At 51.1% G+C, this 23,085-nt stretch overlaps 1 protein-coding gene and 1 long non-coding RNA gene across 2 annotated transcripts; one reads left to right on the forward strand and one right to left on the reverse strand.

The window, feature by feature from the left end:
* Positions 1 to 4,610: 4,610 nt before the first annotated feature.
* Positions 4,611 to 20,243, reverse strand: LOC110084816 (forkhead box protein H1). The gene is made up of 3 exons (XM_020804458.3): positions 19,597 to 20,243; positions 12,548 to 12,652; positions 4,611 to 5,803 (listed from the first exon to the last, which is right to left on the reverse strand). Exons 1-3 carry the CDS (start codon positions 20,065 to 20,067, stop codon positions 4,802 to 4,804), a joined length of 1,578 nt encoding a protein of 525 aa, XP_020660117.3. The 5' UTR covers positions 20,068 to 20,243; the 3' UTR covers positions 4,611 to 4,801.
* On the forward strand, positions 17,881 to 22,175 carry LOC140707075 (uncharacterized). Its single transcript, XR_013544427.1, has 3 exons — positions 17,881 to 18,203; positions 19,465 to 19,656; positions 20,381 to 22,175. It is a non-coding gene; the product is annotated as an uncharacterized LOC140707075 (long non-coding RNA).
* The last annotated feature ends 910 nt before the right edge of the window (positions 22,176 to 23,085 follow it).

A 23,085-nucleotide genomic window follows, 5' to 3' on the forward strand; every position in this document is an offset into this window, starting at 1 on the left:
TGCTGAGCCTCCCTCTGGATGGGGCCCCTCCTGGCCCGGCTGCTCCCTGGCCCCACGAAGAGGCGCTGGGCTGCCGGGCTCCGACTGTCCGTGGGGTAGGCGCTGCTCCTGGAGGCTCTCCATGGCAGAAGGGTAGACTGCGTTGGCAGAGGAGGGCTCGGTGGTGGGCCAGGAGCCTGGCTCAAAAAGGGAAGGAAGTGCTTTTGGGACCCATTCAGCTTGGCCCTTAAATAGGGGAGTGGGCCATTCAGATGCAGATGGGGGGGCAGACTCTGGGTCACCAGGTGAGGGGGGGATGCTCCCAATTAGCCCATCCACCCTAATCACCAGCCCAGGCTGCTTGGGTCGAATCAGCAAAGGGAGGCCTGCCAATTCACACCTGGTTCTGCAGCCGGGGAAGCCATGCTTTGGGGTGGGTGACTGACAGGCTTAAATCAATCAAGGATGTTCTTTAAATTATATTTTGGCACTGGGATTCTTTCAGTGTCCTTCAGCTTTGCTCCAGTGTTGGATATTAACAATTCATGATCTGCTCTTGGTCTTGTTCTGGCAGAGAGAACAGAGTTTCTCCATCTCCTACTTCCTGTTATTCAATCTCTTTATATCTGGTAATGTGGACATGTACAGTCATCTGCAGCCACCTGAGGCATGTAGCTGCGATTAAACAGATCATGGGCTTCCCAGAATTGTATGAGTCGCTCTTGCTTCCTTTCTGACTCCTAGGCCAAGTTCTCCAACAACATTCGGTTCAGCTTGGTTGCTGCATTCCCCTCACCTATAATTATCAGCATGTCTTGTTTTGGTGTAGGATCAATTTCCTACTATATACTTGCATAAAATCTTTCAGTTTCATCGTCTTCAGTGTCCGTAGCAGAGGCTTGAATGATAGCATTATGTTGATATGTTTCCCAAGAAGTTTGATTGACATTACGGAGCAGATATTCCAGTGTAACCCCTGGCTGCTTGTGCTACATTTTGCCTTATATTAGAGCCACACGGTTTCTTCTGAGGTTGTCATTTCCAGAGTAAAAATAGGTTGTAATTGTTTGTTTGTTTTGACTCATAGTTCCCACCATCCACATTCCGTTTCTATTTGTTGCACAGCATCAGACATTCCTTTCGCTTATGAACTCATGAGCCACGACTAGGGCATCCTTTCGGCTTCAATCTAGTAGTTGCATCGTTAGTGGCATTGCTATTTTCAATAACCCCCCCCCCTTGTGGCTCACGGGTTAAACAGCAATATTGCAGTGAAGACTTTACTTATGGCCGAAGTTTGATCCTAATGGGCTAAGGTAGTTGGCTCATAGCTGACTTAAGTCTTTCATCCTTCCAAGGTTGGTAAATTGAGTACCCAGCTCCCTGAGGGATGGGTGGGGTTTGCAATGTGTTGTTCCCATAATGAAAAATTGTACACCTAGAGGGTGCTCTAAGGACTGTGAAGCAGCACATCAGCAGAATGCTTTGCTTTATTTGTACTTGTCCTTAGTTCTTTCCTACTGGCTGATTGACTGCTTTCTGACCTGGGGGTCTCATCTTCCAGCACTATCTCTTGTTTCATTTTGGACTGTCTCATCATAGCCCTTTCTAGGTAAGGAATTTCCAGTTGCATGCAGTGAACACGTTCTATAGATACACACAGAAGGGCCCATTATACATGACCTCAGAAAGTGACGAAAATCATCAGGGACTAAAATGAGCATTGCTTTGAGTGCTTATATTTCATTTATTTATTTAAAATATTTTAACACCACCTTTCTCCTTAAAAAAAGGACCTAAGGCAGCTTACATCATTAAAAACACAATATTAAAAGCTAAAAACACCAAATTATTCAAATATTTAAAAAGGAATTAATAACACTGCATTCAAAATGTTAGGTCAACGCATTACTGAAATCAGTTTAGAAGCAGCAAAATATGAACCATCCCATTTATTGTACCCTAGACAGTCAGTCAGTCACTCAGGAAAAACCTGCCTGAAGAGAAAGGTCTTTGCCTGCCCGCGGAAGGACAGTAAAGATGGGGCCAGCCTGGCCTGCAGTGGGAGGGAGTTCCAAAGTCTTGGAGCAGCGACAGAGTAGGCTGTCTCCCGTGTCCCCATCGGACACACCTGTGAAGGTGGCAGGACGAGAGGAAGGCCTCTCCTGGAGATCCTAGCGCCTGACCAAGCTCATAACGGGAGGTGTGGTCCTTGCCATAGGGCTTCCTTGGTTAGAACCAGCATTTGGAGTTCTGCCTGGAAAGGGATTGGCAGCCCATTGAGCGGCTGTGACAGGGGGTGGTGGTGGTGCGATCCCTGTGAACAGCCCCAGCCATCAATCTGGCCTCTGAGTTTCGGACCTGCTGGAGGGTCCTCCTGACACTTCCCAAAGGCAGCCCCCACATAAAGTGTGTTACAGTCATCCAGCCGGGAATTCTCTAGGGCGTGCGTCACCCTGGCCAGATCAGATCCCTCTCAAGAAACGGGCACAGCTGGCACACTCGGTTTAACCGTGCAAAGGCACTTCCGTCCACTGGCAAGACCTGGGCGTCCAGAATCGGGGATGAATCCAGGATCACCCCCCACCCCCACCCCCACCCCAAGCTGCGCACCTGCTCTTTCAATGGGAGTGAAATCCCATCCCGCACCGGCTGCATCCCTATTCTCTGATTTGCCTTTCGACTGGCCAGGAGCACCTCCGTCTCCTCTGGATTAAGTTTCAGTTGATTCACCTTCACCCGGTTCCTTACTGATACCAAACATGGATCAAGAGCCGAAGGAGCTTCCTCGGGTTGAGCTGGCAAGGAGAGGGAGAGTTGGGTGTCGTCCACCTACGGGTGACACCGAAGCCTGAAACGCCGGATCCTCTCTCCCCGAGGTTTCAGTGGAGATGTTGAATAACACAGGAGACAAAACAGAACCCGGATGGACCCTCACAGGTCAGCGGCCGGGGTTTTGAACAGGAGCCCCCCAGCACCACCTTCTGGGTTCTCTCCTCCAGGAAGGACTGGAGCCACAGGGCCTTCCCATCCCAACCCAGTGAGACGGGCCAGAAGGTGTCCCTTCGATGGCGAGCAAGGGCAGCCCCTCTGCGTGGCATCACTCCGCTCACCTGTGCACCGATGGGACCCCCCCTGGGCCCTTTTGAGGAGATAGGTGGAGTAGAACTATTTTAACTCAATAAAATAAATAAGGCAGTGGCATCATGTGGGTTGCCAGCGCCTGAGGCAGGGCAGATAGGGCACCCCCTAACCCATGGACTACAACTCCCAGAATCCCCCCCCCAAGAAGCCACTTCTCCCTAGCACCGATCTCTCTCTTGGGTCCTGTTCACCTTGTCCCATTTTCTGCCCCTGCAGAATTTCTCCTGGATGGACGGGGTGCCACAGCGGGCTCTGCCACTGGGCCGGACCCATCTCTCTGCTTCACCTGGGCTCTGCCTCAAAGCCCTCTAGGTCTGGGGTGCCCTCCCATGGGGAGGGGGGGAGGGGGGGAAGCGGGTTGCCCCTTTTCTTTGCACTGCCCTCCATCACCCGTGGATTGGCTCCCATCGGCGCACAGGTGAGCGGAGTGATGCCACGCGGAGGGGCTGCCCTTGCTCACCATCGAAGGGACACCTTCTCCCTCCACCTGCCGGAGCACCAGGGCTGAGCAGTTATCTAGTGGGTGAGCTCAGCAGCCTACTATTATTAACTGGCCTATTATTAACTTTTTACAGGCGACCAGCCAGCCCATGCAATGGACGGAAGGCGGGGCCAGCCCCGTACCCGAGGGCAGCCACACCTGAGAGGCGGAGGAGCGCCGTCAGGAGGAGCCCTCCCTCGTCCAGGCAAGGTGGCTTCTGCAGCTGACCTCTCTTGCTCACGTGTCCTCCCGCCATTGAGTCGGGCGCACACCCCCCCAGGGCTCTGCAGGAGACCGCCTCTCCCTGCGCTGCAGGGCCGGCGGGCGGTGGGAAGGCCCAATGCCGCCTTGGCCGTGGCAGCCCGCATTGCCTAGAAGCGTGTGACAGAAAGGGGGTGCGGTGGCATGCTCTCTCGGCCTGGACCCAGACTTGGGCTCCGCACCTTCTTTGGAGAGGAGGGGGAACGCTGCTGGGAGTGGTAGCCTCATCCATCATCTTGGCTTGAATGTCCCGCCACAGAGACGTTGACTCCTTCGCACCCCTAAAAGTTTTGCACCCTGGATGAGCGCTCCTGTGGGATTCCCCCCCCCCGGACGCCACTGCCAGGAGACTAGGGCTGATGGGATCAGAAGCCACTGAGAGAGGTCCAGCCCCTTGCCCAGTTCCCAGCATCTGCCGAGGGGACCGGCAGCTGTCTCCATCCCACAACCCCTCCGTCTCATCCAGGAACCCCCTGGGGCTGAGAAACCCCGAGCCGCTACAGTGTCTTGCCCAAGAATGGGGGATGAGAGGCCAGGCGGTACTTTATTCCATGTTGCGAGGTCCACGGAAGGCTTTTTCAACCACGGTCCTCTTCTTCTTCTTATGGCCTCCTTCGAGCCAGCTGGGAGGCTGTCCCTACCTCGTGGACCCACCCGGCCAGCCCCTCTCGGGCCTCTTTTATCAGCCAGGAAGGACAATCTTAGCCATGCCCTTGCATTAGAAAGAGCAGTCCTCTCTCTTCAAGAGTGAGTTTATTTATTTATTTAAAATATTAAAAAATCTCTGGGCAAGGAGGGGTTGGGCAAGGAGGGGTTGCCGGCTGCCTCTCGGATGCTCTTGGCTGGTGGGGCAGCTGTAGATGAGCAGTGGAGGTGGTGGTGGTGGTGGTTGGGGGGGGAGTGGCTTTCGCCGGGGGGGGGAGGGAAGCCCCCGTCCTAAGGCTCCTCCCAGGAGGGGTCATAAGGGGCCACGAATCCGCCAGGGAGGCAAGGGTCTGGCCTGCGGGCGGCTGGGGGGACCGTGTCCGAAGGGTGGGTCATCCACACATCGTACACAGTCTTGTTGGGGGGCACGCCCTGATCCAGGTCGACAGACAGCGGGGAGGGCAGGGTGGACATCGGGGCGCCCCCCGGCCTCCGCTCCCAGCTCGCCGGACTTGCCAAGGCTGCCACCGGGGCGCTGCAGAAGGACAAGCCCGGGACAGGGGGAAAGGCGCTGAAGGGTGGGGGGTAGCTCGGCGGGGCCACCACGTTGGGGGCCACGGACGTGGTGTACGAGGTGGGCAGCTGCTCCCAGTGCGGGGCGCAGGGGGGCGGTGTGCCGCCCCGGGAGGACTCGGAGTCAGAGCCACTGCTCTCGGGGTCCGGGTGGCCCCTGGGGCGCTTGGCCGGGAGGTGGGGAGGGTGCCCCTTCCTGGCCCTTGGCCTCCCCGCCTCCCCACCTTCACGGGGCGACAGGGACCCGAGAGAGGAGAGGCTGCTGGAGGAGGAGAAGGACCGGAGGGCCGGCTGAGGGCACGAGGGGCGCCGGGGCAGAAGGGGCCGACCCGCGGAGAGGCGGAAGAGGGGGATGGGCCCCCAGAAATCCAGGCCGGCCGCTGGGTGGCGGGGTGGCGGTCCTTCACGGTCTGCCCCACGCTTCCCACACAGGCCCACATCCTGGAAGTCGCTGAGCAAGGAGTCGATGCTGAAGGGGCTGGCCTGCCGGGCCGCTTCGGGGCTAAAGCCTGAGCTCCCCTCGGGCGCGTTGCCGGCGGCTGGGGGGCAGCTGAGAGGCAGGCCCTGGAAGACGTAGGGGGCCAGATCGGCAGCAAACATCCCCTCTTCCTGGCGGGAGATGGGCGTGTTTTGCAGCTTGAGGGCCTCGTGTGGGATGCGGCCGAGGTCGACGGTCCAGAAGTTGCCCTTTGCTTTGGGTTTGGTGGGGTCTTTTAGCACCTGCAAGAGAGGGGAGAGAAGGGCGTGGCTTTGTGTGGCTTCCAGCCTCCCACCAAAATGGAAACCCTGGGGAGAGAGAGGAGACCCAGGGGAGAAAACGGTCCGGAGGTGGCCACCTTCGGACCGCAATGGAGACCCCCTCGCTCAGGCGCATCAGAAATGATCGACAACCAGCTCTGGATCTGGAAGCCTCCCTCTCTCCCAAGCGCCGGGTGGCCGGTCTGTCAAGGGAGAGATACCCACGCAAAGGCCACCATCTCCCCTCAGAGCTTTATAAATCTCCAGGGGAAAAAAAATCCGGAGCCTGTGTTCTGTCAACACTGGCATTATCCGCCCAAAAAGGGTTCACTCCAGAATGAAACTCAACCACCCTTGATGACTGTATTAGAATTCTTCTGAGTATGAAAGGACATAGATTAGCCATGCCATTAAAACCACCTGGCTAATCTCGTGTCAGTCCTCTCATGCTGCCAAAACAGCTCTGACGAGTCAAGGAAAGGACTCCACAAGAGCCCTGAATGTGTCCCGTGGCCTCTGGCACCAAGACATTAGCAGGAGATGCTTTAAGTCCTGCAAGTTGAGAGGCGGGGCCTCCATGGAGTGGATCTGGTGCTCCCGCACATCCCATGGATGCTCCATCGGATTGAGATCTGGGGAATCTGGAGGCCAAGGCAACGCCTGGTCATGTTCCTCAAACCACTCCTGAACAATGTTTGCAGTGTGGCCGAGTCCTGCTGAAAGGGGCCACTGCTATCAGGGAACACCACTGCCATGAAGGGAGAGGGCGTGTGTGTGTGTGTGTGTGTGTGTGTGTGTGTGTGTGTGTGTGTGTGTGTGTGTGTGTGTGTGTGTGTGTGTGTGTGTGTGTGTGTGTGTGTGTTTATTTATTTATTTATTTATTTATTTGATTTCTACCCTGCCCCCTCCAGACAGCGCCAACTTGGGGCAGCTTACAAATGTCATAAAATATAAAATACAATAAAAACATCATGATCATTAAACAATTAAATCAATAATATAGTGCATTAAAGATGGGGAATGATCAAAAATAAGGAGATAGAATTCAAAAATTGACAGAAGGGAAGGCCTGCCTAAAGAGCCAAGTCTTTAAATGGCTCTTGAAAACACCCAGCGAGGGTGACAGGCGGATCTCTGTTGGAAGGCTGTTCCATAGTCAAAGGACCACTGCCGAGAAGGCCCGGTTTCTTGTTTTTTCTTTCCGGACCTCTCTCGGTGTAAGGCCCCTCAGCCGTCCCTGCTGGCTTTGTCAAGTGACTCGGGTAGACCTGGGTGGGAGACGGTGATCTGCCAGGTATTGAGGTCCCAAACCATTTAGGGCTTTATACGTCATCATTAACACTTTGAAATCAATGCGGAAAGGAATGGGCAGCCAATGTAAGGCAGCCAGAGTGGGAGAGATATGCTGGTGTTTTCTCACCCCACTAAGGAGTCCGGCCACCGCGTTCGCCGTGTATGTAGCCTGCAACAATCTCTGGGTAGGTGGTATGTGTCAAAGCAGCACCCACATGAATGCCAGGACCCAAGGATGACCTGCAGAACATTGCCCAGAGCATAACACTGCCTCCGCCAGCTGGCCTTCTTCCCACAGTGCATCCTGCTGCCATCTCTTTCCCAGGTAAATGAGGCACATGCCGCCAGCCATCCACCTGATCTAAAAGAAAACATGATCCATCAGATCAGACAAGCTTCTTCCACTGGTCTGGTTCTGATGCTCACATTCCCCACTGTAGGTGCTTGCATTGTGGGCACTCTGACCCGCCGGCGGCTACACAGCCCCAGGCACAGCAAACTGGGATGCACTGCGTATCCTGGCACCTTTCTACCACGGCCAGCATTACCTCCATCAGCCATTTGAGCTACTGTAGCTTTTCTGTGTAATCGGGACAGATGGGGTAGCCTTCGCTCCCCTCGTGCATCCACGAGCCTGGGGCCCCTGCAACGCCAAGACGGCGGTCCTTCCTTGCTCCACTTCTGGTAGGTCCCAACCACGGCACACGGGGAATGCCCCACAAGGCCTGCCGTATTCGCGATGCTGAATAACTGTTGCTATCTGGCCCTTCTCAAAGTCGCTCTGTCTTTCTTCCACTTGCCTGTATTTCTTGCTTCCAAGACATGAAATTCAGAAACCGACTGTTCACTCGCTGCCTTAACATATCCCAACCTGTGGCTGGTACCATTGCAACGATATAATTCATGCTAGTCACTTCGCCTGTCAGTGATTTAAAACCTGTGGCTGATGAGTGTACAGTGGTGCCTTGCTTAACGATTGCCCCGCATTACGACAAAATTGCTGTACGATGATCTTTTTGCAATTGCAATTGCGATTGCAAAACAATGGTCTAAATAGGGTTTGTTTGCTTTGCGATGTTCAGTTCCCTGCTTCGGGAACCGATTCTTTGCAAAACGACGGTTTTTTAACAGCTGATCAACAGTTTTAAAATGGCCGCCTGGTAATTAAAACGGCTCCCCACTGTGTTTAGGGACAGATTCCTCGCTATAAAGGCAGTGAAAATGGCCATCGTATGGAGGATCTTCGCTGGACGGTGAGTTTTTACCCCATTGGAACGCATTGAACGGGTTTCAATGCGTTTCAATTGGGTTTTTAATTTCGTTTTACAATGTTTTCGCTTAACGGCAATTTTCCTGGAACGGATTATCATCGTTAAGCGAGGCACCACTGTATATCTTTTCATTGTTGCAGCAATTCCAGACAACACTGTTTTGATATTCCATGTACAAAATATAAGTCAGAATCGTTGTCCAATACAAAAGCCTTACAGCTATAAACCAAATTGTAGGCACAAATATTTAAAAATCCATCCATGCAACTTATGAAAAGTAAAAAGAAAAAAAAAAGAAAAAGATTGCAACTTTAAGTAATCTTTAGCCTTACTAAAAAGCATGGGAAATATCAAAGCTGTTATATATGGTAATAAAATATTTTTTAAAAATGCTTAGCTTTGAAGCATATAAATAACACCCATTAAAAATAATACATTTTCTAAATGCTCACCCAGTTATTAATTAATTAACTGATTGATTCATTCATTGATTAACTAGCTAATTAATTAATTAATTAATTACTTAATTAATTAATTAATTAAATGCTGCCTTTCTTCCCATAGGGAACCCAAAGCAGTTTGCAACAAATAAAACTATATAAAAATATTTTAAAACAGTTGAACATATATTAAGAATAAGAACCCAGATTAAATGCAGTTTCACAGACTTTAAAAATCTGTAAATTGAGAGGCGGGGCTTTGTTGCGGTGCTGCCAGCAACTCCAGAGAGGAGCTCTCTCTGGAAAAAGCTGGAACCCTCCGGTCCGGGATCCCCCTTTTGAAATGGGGATCAAAGGAGAGTCTAGAAGAAGTCTCTCTGAAGCAGATGGTGAGCAGCAGAAGGAGAAGAAAGGGAGGCAGACCCGGACTTTTTTCTTCTGAAGAAATCACCGTGCACGGACTGGAGCGGGCGCCATTTTTTGGCACTGAGCCGCGAGGAACCCTTTACCGGGGGAGAGGAGAGCAATCAATATAAACTAAAAATATATAACAAGTAAGTAAGCTGAAGCCTCTGATTTATGAAACAGCCTCATTAAGCTGAAATAAGAATGAAAATATTTGGCGGAAAGAATAAATGCAGCGGCGGGTTTATCTTATCAGTCTGACTCAAAAGCGAAACTAAGCTTCTCCAAGTGAACTATTAAAACGTCAGGCTGATTCTAAAGCCGAGAGTCTGAGATGGAAAAATAAATCTTATGTTTCTGGAGAAGAATCCCAGACAGCAACACCGTCTGACTGGATTTAAGAGACTTCGGTGGATGCAGTGTGGCTGGGATACGTTACTCTTTGCCTTCTCTGGACTTTGTGAACTATAAATAATAGAATCTGGTGGTTTTCGGGAGAAGGAGCTGACGTGGCCAACTGGACTAAGGAGCATTAAGGGGTTAATGAAGATCACAAGACGAGCTCCAAGGACAATCTACTGGACAGTTTGAGACTCTGTGACTGTTGTTTTGTTTGTGACCACGTGTGAGTCTAATAATAGAAGCTTGCTGAACTCAGGAGAAGAAGAAATAACTGCGTCACGGTTCTAATTGATATTGTATTTGCTGGGCTAAAAGTTGATTTTTATACTACAATATTTGGACAAAGATTGGAGGGAGATCTAAGGGGAGGTTTATGATGAGGGGTTTGAATTGTTGATAAAATTGTGGAAACTGTGGAAGGATTTCTAGGGGGTGATTATTGTGGTATTTATACAAACCCCAAAGCCTGAGATGGACCCCAAAAATTCAAAAGAACAAATGGAGACTTGGTCTGTTCAATCCCAAAGTTCTGGAATAGTGGTGCAAGAAATAGAAAAGGAATGGCAGATTAATATACAAAGGCTAATATTAACAGGGTTCCAGCAAGTGAATGCAGGTCTTAGCAAATTAGAAAATTTGATGAAAGGGACGAAAGAGGGGACAGTAGATGCCAAACAAAACTTAAATGAAGTTGTACAGACTTTAGAATCGTCTGTATTAGACATGACACCAGGTAATATGAATGCAGTAGAGAGTTATCTAGTGACCCATGCAGCTTCCAAAATTAAAAAGCATTATGACAAAAATCTTAAGGAGGCAGAGATACTGAAACCAGATAATTTTATGGTGAAAATATGGGAAGTGAAAAAAATGGATATTCTGTCAGATGGGCTGAAAGACTGTTCAATTCAAAAAGAAACTGAACGATGGGATGTATTGTATAAATGGCAGCAGCTACCAGACAATGTTGGAATAACATAGAATAAAATTAAAATTAAATGATAAGATAAAAGCAGGAGGGTAATCAAACTGTGAAAAAGCAAAAAGTTGATATGTATTAGTAATATGAATTGATTGGATGATGTTATACTTTATGCTCTCCTATCCCCCAAAACCATTTTTCCTTTCCTATCCCCTCTTTCTTTCTGTACCCTCTATCCCTGTTCCTAAATAAAATAAAATAATTATAAAAAAAAAAATCTGTAAGTTAAAAAACCAGCCTTCCTGAGAATGGCGACTAAAGCTGTTTGTGTTCTGTAACCAGGTCTGAAGGCAGATGGAAATGGATCTAGAGAATCCCTTCCATCCAGGAACCCCCGGAGCCGAGGGGCCATAAGACCTTGCCCCAAAATGGAATATTAGAGACTGGCTGATAATTCTCCAGTGCAGTGAGATTCAAGGTGGGATTTTTCAACACTGGTCTTCTTACCACCTTCTTAAGACATTCTGGAGCCTCACCTAGTTGCAAGGGGGCATTTGCCACCACCCTGTAACGCCGTCGGCCTTTTATAAGCCAGGAAGGGCAAGGATCTGGCACACCTGTGGCAGTCTTCCCCTCTCCAAAGGTCCTGTCTTAGGCCATCAGGCCACACCACCTGAAACGTACTCATTCTAATGGGACAAGCGAGGGCCAAAGTTACACCCATGGGGTCTATGTCAACAACAGGATCTTAAGTCAGAGTAGATCCAAGCCATTTTATGCACCTGTATGCTATCTCCCATATTTATGTTTTCACTGGCTCCCCTCTTAAACCTTCTCTCATCCAGGGTTGGTCAGCTGCAGGCCTGGAGGCCCGACAGTCCCCCCCCCAATATAAAATTCTATTGCTCCTGCAGTACTAGAAGTCTGCCAGTCCATACCTGACTCACTGCCATTATGATGTCTTTTTATCACTGTTTTGACTACATTTTTTTTTGCAGAATCTGCATCGCTAGTGGTCTAAACTATAAGCCCCTAGCCTAGACCTAGACCTTAGGGCATCAAGGGTCTATCTAGGACATTAGACCAGTGCAATATTAAGCTATGACGATCCCCCGTAGGGTGTGTGATAAAGACCTACTACAAACCTATAATATAACATAAACAACATTCAATTACCAGAACTGTTTATATATCTGTGACCTTGCTGGCTATAAAGCCGGCTTCCTGTTTTGTTTAACTATAGTAAATTATTTCCAAACTGTAATTTTAAACACACTTGCCTTCCCAGGGCTGCTTTTTCTTTACCACCACCCATTTCTCAACATTTTGCACCTGCCAAATTCCAAACCCTGACAGGCCTGCCCCTGTTTACAGATGGCCACCTGTCATCTCAAGTGAACACAATGGACATCACAACACTGATGCAGAGATGGGAACCAACCTTGCTAGAAAGGCAAATCCTGCCTATTCCCTACTTTGGCATCACAACGACAGCCCACAACCATGTCACATATAGACTACAGCTCAAAGAATGCGCGATAAAGACCAATACAGCAAGACGCACAAGCTGCCCCTCCTTCTCCACCCTACGAGGAGGAAAATTGTCCTGATCCACAACCCTTTTCCTCCTAGCTCTACAGAAAGGATTCTCCCGGGGGCGGGGGGGGGGCTTGGAACAAACAATTAGACTTTTCTGCTGCCAAACTCAGGTTGAGATTGCCAGTGAAGGCTTGTTTCCATGCAAGCTCAGCGAGGCACAGCATGACGCCATATACAGTTATAAGCAGAGGAGGAAACATAACAAAAAAGTGCATTCCAGAGCATCATCTTAGTAGCACTCAGGGATGAGTACCTTCAGTATGAGATCCAGCGCAGCTCCCCAAGCTTTGGCCAGAGAGAAGATCCCTCATTTGGGGATGGGAAGGATGATGACCCCTTTACCTGCTCTAGCCCTGTTCGCAAGCGCGTTCCCCTCCCACACACCTGGTCTCACCTTGTGGAAGCAGTCATTCGAGGAGAGGTTGTGGCGGACGGAATCCTTCCAGCCCTGGTAGCCTTCCTTGAAGAAGGGGAAAAGGATGCTGATCTCCTTGATGATCTGGAAGGCCGAGAAGTAAAGGTGAGAGGTTCTCTCAGCCCTGGGCCCATGGGGGCATCTGGCCCCTTCTGCTCATCTGCAGAAGAACGGTTCAGAGAGAGAGAGAGAAGGAGCGAGAGGAAAGATGCTTTTTGCACGCTGGCATCCCAGAGGCTGTGGAAGAGCAGCCAGGAACAAGATTCACGGCTCGGGAAGGAGACCAGCAGCGGCCAAAATCACTGTATGGCTCAGAGAGCTCAAGTGGTGCTGGGATTTGTGCAGATTTGTGGTTTGGGGGCTATAGCTGCCAGCACTGCAGTCTAAAAACATAATTTTGTGCACCTCTCTCATAGTGTCTGTTACTTAATAGGTAAAGGTAAAGGTTCCCCTTGACAATTTTTGTCCAGTTGTGTTCCACTCTAGGGGGCGGTGCGTGATGAGCCTCTTTTGAACAAACAGCCCCACCTGGCAGATCTGCTTGGATTTGGGTTCCTGCCTTGAGCAGGCGGCTGAATTCGATGGCCTTAGGGGGTCCCTTCCCACTTCACGATTCTAGGATTCCATGATTCTAGGACAGTGCGTTCCTGGCACAAGTGGGGGATGCCTAGTGGTTACCCATGCACCCCCCTTGGGACAAACTCTCCTAGCCAAGGAGGCCTCTGCCCACACAGAGGGGGTGACGTTGGTAATGGAGCCACCCTGCAGACTTCAGCCAGAGGTGCCCAAGCCCCAAACTCTCCTGACACGGCCGCCCCTCCCAAAGGAAGGAGTGGGGGATGCCCCCAGGGAGGGCCAGCCCAGACATTTTGGGGAGAGTAGGAAGGAAGGGTGGACGATGAGACCAATCTTGGCAAGGGCGATTCAGAAACCCAACAGCGCCCCAGAGACGATGCCTAAAAAGGACAAAACAGAGCCGGTGGGGTGCAAATGCGTATTCGTGCTTCAGACCAATTTTAAGGGCCCTCCAGCCATCTAAAGCAGGCCAATCTTTCTCTCCCCCCCCCCCCGCTGCTTTTCAGAATATAACTTGTGCCCAGAGCCAGTTCCCTCCCCCCCCAGGCAGGCAGATTGTGCACGGCTCCAGCTGAAAAGGAAAGGTCACCTTATGGGACCACAGGTTTGATCCATTCTGCCCTCTTGAACTCGATGCTCCCTTGGTTCGGGGCGACTGTTTTGCAGGAAATCAGAAGTGGCAAAGGAAGGGGGGGGGAAGAGCAGCAGAGACCGAGAGGGAACGGAGCCCAGTTCCGTGTGCAATGCATCCACGCACAACCACACCTGGAGAGAGGCTCCACATTATACTCCCAGCATCGAGGAAGGCGACGGAAACCCACAAAAGCTAAAATTCATCTAGAACAAGGCAGTCCTTGCCCCCTCTTCCCTTTTGGAATCAACCGAAAACTAATGGGCCTGCGTCCCCGAAGGCCGAGAAAAGGACCGAAGAGGGTTCAGCCACTGCTTTAGGGATTTTGTTAACTTGCCAGCTTCCTAGCCCTTAAAAAAAAAGAGAAAGTTTTTAGCAGTCAAAATGGAGGGTTGTACCTCCAGAAGCCCCCAGGGGAGGCGCCACTGCCCCTTTTAATGCTATTCCACCCACCCCCTTTCACCCTCCCCTCCCTCCCCCCCCACATACCCTTTCAAGCAGTGGCGGCCAGAGAGGTTTGGGTGGACACGTGTGATCCTTCTGCGCTGGACGAGGCCATGTGTTGAATCTGAAGGCATCGTCCTGAGTGGTCATTGCAACTGGGAGTGAGTGGGGGTGGAATGGCGGCGGGGGGGGAGGAATGGCAAGCCAGGTCTTCACCTCCTCTTGGAAATTCCCACCACCACGCTCCACCAGCCCTGATGGGAACCAGTAACACAAAGACACACAGACACACACACACACACCGGCTTGTGCACCCTTGGCAAGAAAACAGGAAGGTTTTCATGGAAAAGTTGCCGAGGCTCTTCTGGCCAACGGGGTCGGTCAGGCACAACACAGCTGACCTCTTCCTGTTCCTATCAAAGTTGATGGACATGTGTCGGGAGGAGTAAAGCACATGTGCGGGGTGTCCCCTTATTTATTCCTTGGAAATATTTTTTACTCTGCCCTTTTCTCCTCCAAAAGGACACAAAGAGGCTTACCTCAATAGAACACATTGTTTCACAGCAAAAACCAAATTTTATGAAACAAAAAACAATTACCCCAGTAAAACAATAAATAGAAGCCACCTCACAGCACATTTAAAACAACAGAGCACAACCGTCCATGAAAAAAAAAAACATTCAAACAGTCTGTCACTCAGGAAAAGCTTGCCAGAAGAGAAAGGCCTTTGGATGCTTGTGGAAGGACAGTCAAGATGGGGCCAGGCTGACCTCCAGTGGGAGGGAGTTCCAGAGTCTCTGGGAGCAGCCACAGAGAAGGACCTCCTCTCCCGTGTGCCTGAGAAGGTGGTGGGACAGAGAGAGAAAGGCCTCTCTCCTGATGATCTTCTTGACACTCGAGCAGGCTCATCTTTAACTTTCCTTAAGAAATCCAAAGGCTAGGACAGATCAAGATGAACCAAAAGGTAATTTAGAATTTATGAGGTCATCATCTCTCATGGAAAGCCAGACTAGATGCAGATGAGTGAGCATGCCAATTATTGTCAATTATTAAAGGTACAGTATGCAGATGACACCACCTTACTGGCAGAAAGAAGAAATGACTTGACTTTTAGTGAAAGAGAAAGAAGAAAGTGTCAGAGCAGGACGGCAGTTGAACGTGAAGAAGACAAAAAAAAAAGCAGGACTGCAGAAGAGTTGTTTGGATGACTTGACTTATTTTAAGTGTGGTTTTGGGCACAGGGGATCACCCAAGAAGCCACTGTTGGCAAAAGGACAGGAAGGAAAGGAAAAGCAAGATCACCACAATATCACAGCACTTTGAGAAATAAACCATTTTGGGTCCCTTCCAAAATGTTCCCTGGATGCTGATGTCCGTGGGGGGGGGGGGAGGCGGTACACATCTATGATGTGGCTTTATCTCTACCTCCCCCGCCCCCTCCTTTTGTGCTGGTGTAACATTTCTCTCCTCTCCTCCAAAGCAATTTGCACCCTGCTGGTGCTAATCCCCCAACTGGTTTAGCTGACCCCTGACCTGGGTGGGGTGGGGGGAAAAAGAGATTTACACTACATACAGTCCGGCTCAGCTTCTAGATGGTGAGGGCAGATAAGGTTCTGCACTTAGTCCTGGAGACAGCCTGGTGCCCCACCCACCCGGCTTATCAGGAGGGGGTGCGAGACCATTTCCATACCCTGGGGCGGGGGTGGGTGGTGGGTGGGGAAGAATATTCTTCCCCATCTCTGGAAACCAGGCCAGGAGAAAAATCTTGGAGAAACCTTGTGGAGGGAACCATAAAATAACGGAGCGGTGGGGCCTCGGTCTTCACCCCACCTCTCTCAGGAAGAATCCGAGGGGTGGGGTGGGCACCCTCGGAAGTCAGAGCCCGGTGACCTGCCAGGGAAGGAGGGTGGTGCGTGGGCAGGGTTTCGAAACCAGTTGGACTACAACTCTGGAACCAGCCACCCCTGGCTATAAGTATGCAGAAGGCTGTAGCCCCCCCCCCCCCGCGAAACCCTCCCTCCCCCCAAGTAAATACTGTAGTTTCAAAGCCAGGCTTATCTTTGCCTGGGAAGACCCTTTGCCTTCTGGAGAGGCCTCAGGGCTGAAGGCAAACCCAGACCGGGCACCAGACAGAGCAGCCCTGAGCCCTTCCCCAGAGAGCCCTGTGACACGGAAAGATTTGCAGAGCGCCATGGGGGTGGGGGCTGCCACTCTCTCCCTCCCCCCCCCAGCAAAAACCACATATACACAGACCAGAATGAGGGTGGCAAAGATGGAGGGGGCAAAGAGAAAATCAGAAAAAGTCCACATGGATGGTCCCCCCAAAAGAATATCAATGCAAGAACAGGTTTTTCAGACTGCTAAAATACCCTTTTCCTGCCCCTAAAAGCCTTCCACGCATGGGGCAAGTCCTCTTTCCAAGCCTCCAGGTTTCTGACCATCCTGACTTCTCGAGCTGAAATGCGGAGAGGCCCTTCCCTTCTCTCCCCCACCCAGAATCTTCAGCCCTTCGGGGTCAACGGATTCCCGGAGGCAGCGGGTGCTCAGGGTCTGAGCTGGGGGGGGGGGAATGACACGTCAACCCAACATGTCGAGCAGGGAGTGGGAGGAGGCCGGTGGGCGATGGTGGTCGGCCAGTGTGGGACCAGAGGGGCCTTGGACCCAGTTCGGTTCTGAATCGGTGCTCAGCGGGCTGTGACTGAACCAGGAAAGCTCCCTTCTCCCCCTCAGGCACAGTTTGGGGTCCTTATTGGCCTCCCTCCACTCCTGCAACATCCTTTTGCTTCTTCTAGATATATTTTTTACAAAACGTTCATTTTGTTGTTGGGGGTGGCCAGCCAGGCCTGCATGCTTCGTGGATGCTCCTTTTATCACCCTTCCTTTTTTTAAAAAAGGTCATTATCTGAAGAAGACCTGGATCATCTCTTACTTACGGGCATATGACAGCCATTTTCACACTCTTGTCTACAATTTATTTGCACTGTCCATGAAAGAGGGGTGCTTTAGAACCCGAGGAAGCAGATCCCATCCAGAAAAGTTTGCTATGTGTTTGGTTTTTTAAGTGGTCCAATAACAGGTCTCCCCCTCTCTTGCATTTTTGTGGTCTTGGGGACCACACAATCTTTCCCTTCGTCTATCCCCCCCCGAAAACAAAACGGGGCTCATCCCCCATATAAAGGCAGAAAGCAAAACCACTTTTCGCCCCTGGATTCGTGCCGGTGCCAGGACTGAAGCTTGATCCAGGAGGTGCAACTGCACACACTCAAGAGTTTTCATTTCAGGGGTGTGTGTGTGTGTGTGTGTGTGTGTGTGTGTGTGTGTGTGTGTGTGTGTGTGTGTGTGTGTGTGTGTGTGTGTGTGTGTGTGTGTGTGTGTGTGTGTGTGTGTTTGGAAGGCATGGGGTTTTCTCGCCTTTTGATCTAGCAGTGTATCTGGAAGACAGAAGCCACTGCGTGCGGGGGGGGGGGGGCGGGGGGGAGAAGACGCCGGCTCCTGGTCGTGCTCGGCCGCCAGAGTTCTGCCCATGACCCTCCTTAGCCCCCTCCCCCAATAAAACCATTAACTTTAGTGCCTGAAATGATCTGGGACCCAAGAGGGCCACCAGAAGAAGAGCGAGAGGAGAGGGACGTCCCCTCTCCATGATCCCCTGAGCTTGCCTGCCATCTGACCCACCAGCGGCCGTGACCCCCATCTTGTGCCAGCAACAACACGGTGCCTTAACTCTGCCTTTCCTTGAAGAAATAAAGGCTCCCCCCCCCCCCGCTGTCACTTTATTTCCAAGCCTCAGGTGAGAAATATGTCTCTTTCTCCAGGTCAAGCACAATATTCTCTCTCTCTCTCTCCCCACATAAGCACCACTTTCGATTTCCACCTTGCAGACAGAAGCAAGTCACTAAAAAGACGATGCAGAAGTGCCGAAGTCCGTCACCATTCCAGTTTCTGGGCAAAGAGCAGAAACTTGAATAGGAGAATATAAATCTAAAGGTAAGAACTGCTTGAAACCAGGCGGATGTCCCTTCGGGCAATTTTTCCAAAGGGAGGCCTACTGTGCACCATCCTTCCCTGGCATCTCCCCTACTCCCAGCCCCCCCCAAACCAGGACGTTCTGCAGGAGAGCCCAGTCTCATCTGAACAAAGCTGGATTGTAGAAAAAGTAGATTTGGTGGAAATACTGGGTGTGTGGGGTTTTTTTGAGAAAAACATCCATTTGGGAAAGTGGCAAATGGAAAGCCATTCCTGGGGCATCTCACCCTGCGGCTGCCCTAATTTGGAGGCAAGGGGGCTGTGGGTTGCAGAGCCTGGAGTTGGGGGGAGAAAGGGGGGGAATGAGTGGCTTCTATGCGGGAGAGGAGGGTGAATGAACACAGGATGTCCTCAAGGGTCTTTGGAGCATCTGATAGGAAGGTTGCCCCTTGGAGGAGATGAGGGGGCCTGCTGCTGAGCAAGACTCTCTCTCCCCCCCACCCCACTCCACCAGTACCAGGTGCAGAAAACCTCTTTGCATGAGAACAAGACTAGATAGATGGGCCCAGGGCTAGAAGACCATTGCATGCAAAATCCTGACGGTGCAGGAAGCCAGAATGACTCCTCCCCCACATTCAGAAGAGAGGGGTGCATCCTGCATTCACAGGGCACAGAGTGCCAACCCCAGAGGAATCACAGAGATGGGACCAAAGAGGAAGGGAAGACCTCCTCTGGGGGAGAGGCCAGCACCATCATCCCTCGGTGGGCTCAGCCCCAGAGTTGGACGAACAAAGTTTGTGTCTGTCCCATAGTAAGGCGCGCCTCTTCGATCCCATGGGGCCCTGAAGGCAAGGGGGCCCAAGCCTTTGTCTGTCTCCGTGGGCATGTGCTTTAGGGCTTCTGGACTGGCTTGCCCTCCTCCGCTCTCCTCTTTATTTTATTTACGGGCTCCCTTTCCCCCAAGATGGCTTAGCAGCTGTTGGTCAATAAAGTACTGCAGAGTCCTTTATACATCCTATTAATCTGGCTATATTTTGGAAGCACCGCTGGATCAGGCGCGTGCTCAACCGTCTCAGGAACCCTCTCCATTGCAACCCAAATGGGATGAATGCAACCATGGAGAGCCCTTCTCCTTAGCAGGCCAGCAGCTGCCCAGGGCATTCTCCCCCCCCCCCTCGTTGCACTCCAGGCAACATCTGACTGGCATGGCACAGACGGGTCCCATCACTCTCTTGGATGTGGCTTGGCCAGCGGGTCTCGCTCACTTGCTGTCTCTAAACAGGTACACATTCCCTTTGCATTGTCCTCCCCCCCCCCCCAAGTTTCTGGTGGACAATGTGCTGCTCCAGATGCAGCGGAAGATGCAGGCGCTGCTGGCTTTTCTGCCCGGGATCTGCCACCCGCGGCCTCTTACCTGGGACAGCTTCAGTTTCCGCTCAGGGGACGCCTGGATCACCAGGGCGATCATGGCCAGGTAGGTGTAGGGGGGCTTGGGGTGGCGGTGGTACTTCTTCTTCCTTTGGGGCTTCCGGGCCTCCTTGGGAGCCGGGGGCAGCTTGGCCGGCCTGGGGTCCTGCCCCTCCTTGGCCCTCTCCTCATCCTCTTCTTCCTCTCCCTCCTCTTCCTCCGAGGTGCCCGCGCCTAGGCCAGAGCCGGGGGCCAGAGCAGAGGCCCCACTCCTTTGCTCGGGGCTGCCCCTCTTCTTGGGCATGGGGTACCAACGCTGCTCGGGGCCAGCCATGGCTCCCAAGGCGGAGGAGGAGGAGGAGGGCCAGCAGTTTCCTCCTGCAGCTGATCCAGGGAGAGTGGAAAACATCTCCAGCTGAGGAGGGAGAGAGGCTGGGGAGGGCCAGCCTTTGCTTCTTCTCACCTTGGCTGGGGCCATTCAAACTTTTATCATGCTGATGGGCTTAGCCCTCCAAAGCCCTTCTGGCACCTGGGGGGTGGTGGAGGTGGTGGTGAGGAGGGGCCAGAAGGTGGGGGAGGCGAGGAGGTATTTGGGGGGGGGTTGTTTCTTTTCTTTTTAAAGGAAATCCACATCTCTCTGGGCCAAAGGAAGGGCGGGTCTGAATCTGAGATGCCTACAGGCACGCGCGCACACACACAAACACCCCAGCCGAGGGTTTGTCTCCCTTCCCCCTGGTGTCCTTTCTGTGCCAGGGAACATATGCCCATGTATGTTTGTTTCTCTCCAAAAGAAATGCCACGCGTGGCCTCCACCACGCCCAGAGCTACCACACCCGTGGCTTTCCTTTGGGCCCCTAGAACTGCGAAATGCAAGATCTGATCCGGACGTTAGTCACTTTTTTGGAGAAAAGACAGAGAACATCTTTTGTTCCCTCGGAGAAGGTGATACCGGAGGGAGAAGGACGCTTTCTCTTTCTCATCAGTTGGCCACAGATTGGTCTGAAGATGTGGGATGGCGTCCGGAAAACTTACAACAAGGAAACCTCCTTCGCCTTGAAGATGCCACAGAACTGTTGGGGCTTCTTGCGAGAGGCTAGCTCAGTTACAACCCTCTCCCACCCCCAAGGAAATCCATGACGGTCTGTTTGCTGGCCTGAAGCGTGAATTTGCAATAAGCCGGTGGTTGCCTTCACAGCATCCGAGGCGCCTGCTTTGTTTCTGGGCCCTAGACTAAACTTTCCAATGACATTTGGTTCCCGCTTTGTTTCCTCCTTTTGCATCGCAGCCTAACTATGGTTATCAGCACGTCTTGTTTTGGTGCATGGTCAGTGTTCTCCTGGATGCTTGCAGAAACACTTTCAGTTTTATCTTCTTCAGCCTCTGTAGTTCACACATAGAACTGAATGATGGTTATACTGATAGGTTTTCCATTAGTCTGATGGACATTATTCAGTCAGACTTTCCATTATAGCCCCTAACTGCCTGTGCTACGTCTTGCCTATGAGGAGAAAGGTGGCATATAAATGATTTAAATAAATCAATTAATAACGGCCTCCATATCAAAGCCACGGCATTTCTTCTGAGTTTGTCATTTCCAGAACAGAACATTTTTAGTTGTCTGAAACTGAAAATATCCAATTCACTTCAGTTATTTTCCTTCTCCACGTTCTAGTGTATGGTGCCGCATTGGACTTCATAAAAACCATAGAATAATGGAGTTGGAGGGGGTCTCTAAGGCCATTGAGTCCAACCCCCACCTCAGTGCAGGAACACAAATCAAAGGATTTCTGCCAGATGGTCGTCTGAATTTCTCTTGAATGCCTATAGTTTTGGAGCACTGCTCTCCACCTCCTGAGGTCATGGGTTCCACTGTCATACCGCTCTAACTGTTAATAAGTTTCCCCTGATAATTCAGCCTAAATGTGGCTTCATGCAGCTTGAGCCCATTACAGTAGGACCCCGTATCTACAGGATCAGTATCTGTGGTTTCACTTATCTATGGTCTGAAAATATTAAAAATATTAAATGAAAAAAATCTTGGAAAAAAACCCTCATTTTCACATGTATTACTAAAACTGGCCACTGGAAGGAGCCAGAGACTCATAACCCTACGAATTCATAACCCTATGAATTCTTGTTGTTGACATGGTCTCTGGCACCTTCTAATGGCCAGTTGTGATAATGCATGTGAAAATATTTTTTTCTGGATTTTTGTTACCATGCAGTATATAGCGTTCACTATCATTCATGGTTTTCAGCATCCGCGGGGGTTTGAAACCAATCCCCCACAGATATGTTTTTTTTTTTTACTGTATTAGTGTCCTGCACTCTGGGCTGTTCAATAACAGATCCTGCCCCTCCTCTGTATGACAGCCTTTCAAGTATTTGAAGAGTGCTATCCTGTCTTCTCTCAATATTCTTTTCTCTTATAGGCCAGATGGGTGGGATATAAATCAAATAAATAAATAAATAAATAAATAAATAAATAAATAAATAAATAAATAAATAAATAAAGAAAGAAAGAAAGAAAGAAAGAAAGAAAGAAAGAAAGAAAGAAAGAAAGAAAGAAAGAAAGAAAGAAAGAAAGACTAAACATGCCCAGCTCTTGCAGTCTTTCCTCCTAGGGCTTGGTTTCCAGCCCCCTGATCATCATCCTTGGTGCCCTCCTCTGAACGTGTTTCAATTGGTCAGCATCCTTCTCGAAGTGTGGTGTCCAGAAATGGACACAATACTCAAGGTGAGGCCTAACCAGTGCTGAATAGAGGAAGACTAGCATGTCGCGGGATTTGGAAACTATGCTTCTGTTAATGCAGCCTCCCCTGCCCTGGACAGCCCATCGGAAGGGAAGCAGGGCAGGGGAGAGAGAGAGAGAGAGAGAGAGAGAGAGAGAGAGAGAGCGGGGAGCCCAGGCTGACCCGGCTCGCCTGCTCGGCCAGAGAGTGCCAGAGCGGCCAGCCCTTTCTTTGCCAGGCTGAGGGACACACCAGGGCAACTGCACCGCACCGCTTGGAGGCCCAGCCACTGACACACGTGGAGGCCTTCCGTGCCTCTAGGACGGGCAGAGCCGTCTGGAAGCACCCCGGGTGAACATGGGGCCAGTCTGAACCATTCCGGCTGGCCTACCTCGGAGGGCTGTTGTGCAGACGAAAATGCAGAAACGGCATGTACACGCCCCCCCCCCCCGAGCTCACGGGATGAAAGGTGGGACCAAAGACAAAGACCTTCGGACATTTTGCCCGGGGCCTGCCTCACAAGGGCCAGGGGAATCCCCATTTCTTCCCTTCCACTTTGCACATTCTCCTGGCCTCCTCCCCAAAGCAATCTGCCTCACACCTCTTCCCTTCACCCTGTTTGTTGGCCCCGCCGGTAGTGACCTCTCGGCTGGGTCACTCTGGCGGAATTTCGGAATTTCGGAGGGGCCTGACCCCTCTCAGGGGCTGCTCCTTCTCTCTCTTTTTTTAAAATTATTTGTTCTTGCATTTCAGATGAAATTCCT

Source organism: Pogona vitticeps, chromosome 4 (genome assembly GCF_051106095.1).
Source record: "Pogona vitticeps strain Pit_001003342236 chromosome 4, PviZW2.1, whole genome shotgun sequence".
Lineage (NCBI taxonomy): Eukaryota > Metazoa > Chordata > Lepidosauria > Squamata > Agamidae > Pogona > Pogona vitticeps.

What these genes read in the sequence shown, in the direction of transcription:
- LOC110084816 (XM_020804458.3), bottom strand. Translation starts at nt 20,067, where the DNA reads ATGGCCCCAGCCAAGGTGAGAAGAAGCAAAGGCTGGCCCTCCCCAGCC. An exon ending in GGAAACTGAAGCTGTCCCAG is followed by an intron (nt 12,653 to 19,596) that starts GTAAGAGGCCGC and finishes TCGGCCTTCCAG; the next exon opens with ATCATCAAGGAGATCAGCAT. An exon ending in CGAATGACTGCTTCCACAAG is followed by an intron (nt 5,804 to 12,547) that starts GTGAGACCAGGT and finishes CCTCTCTTGCAG; the next exon opens with GTGCTAAAAGACCCCACCAA.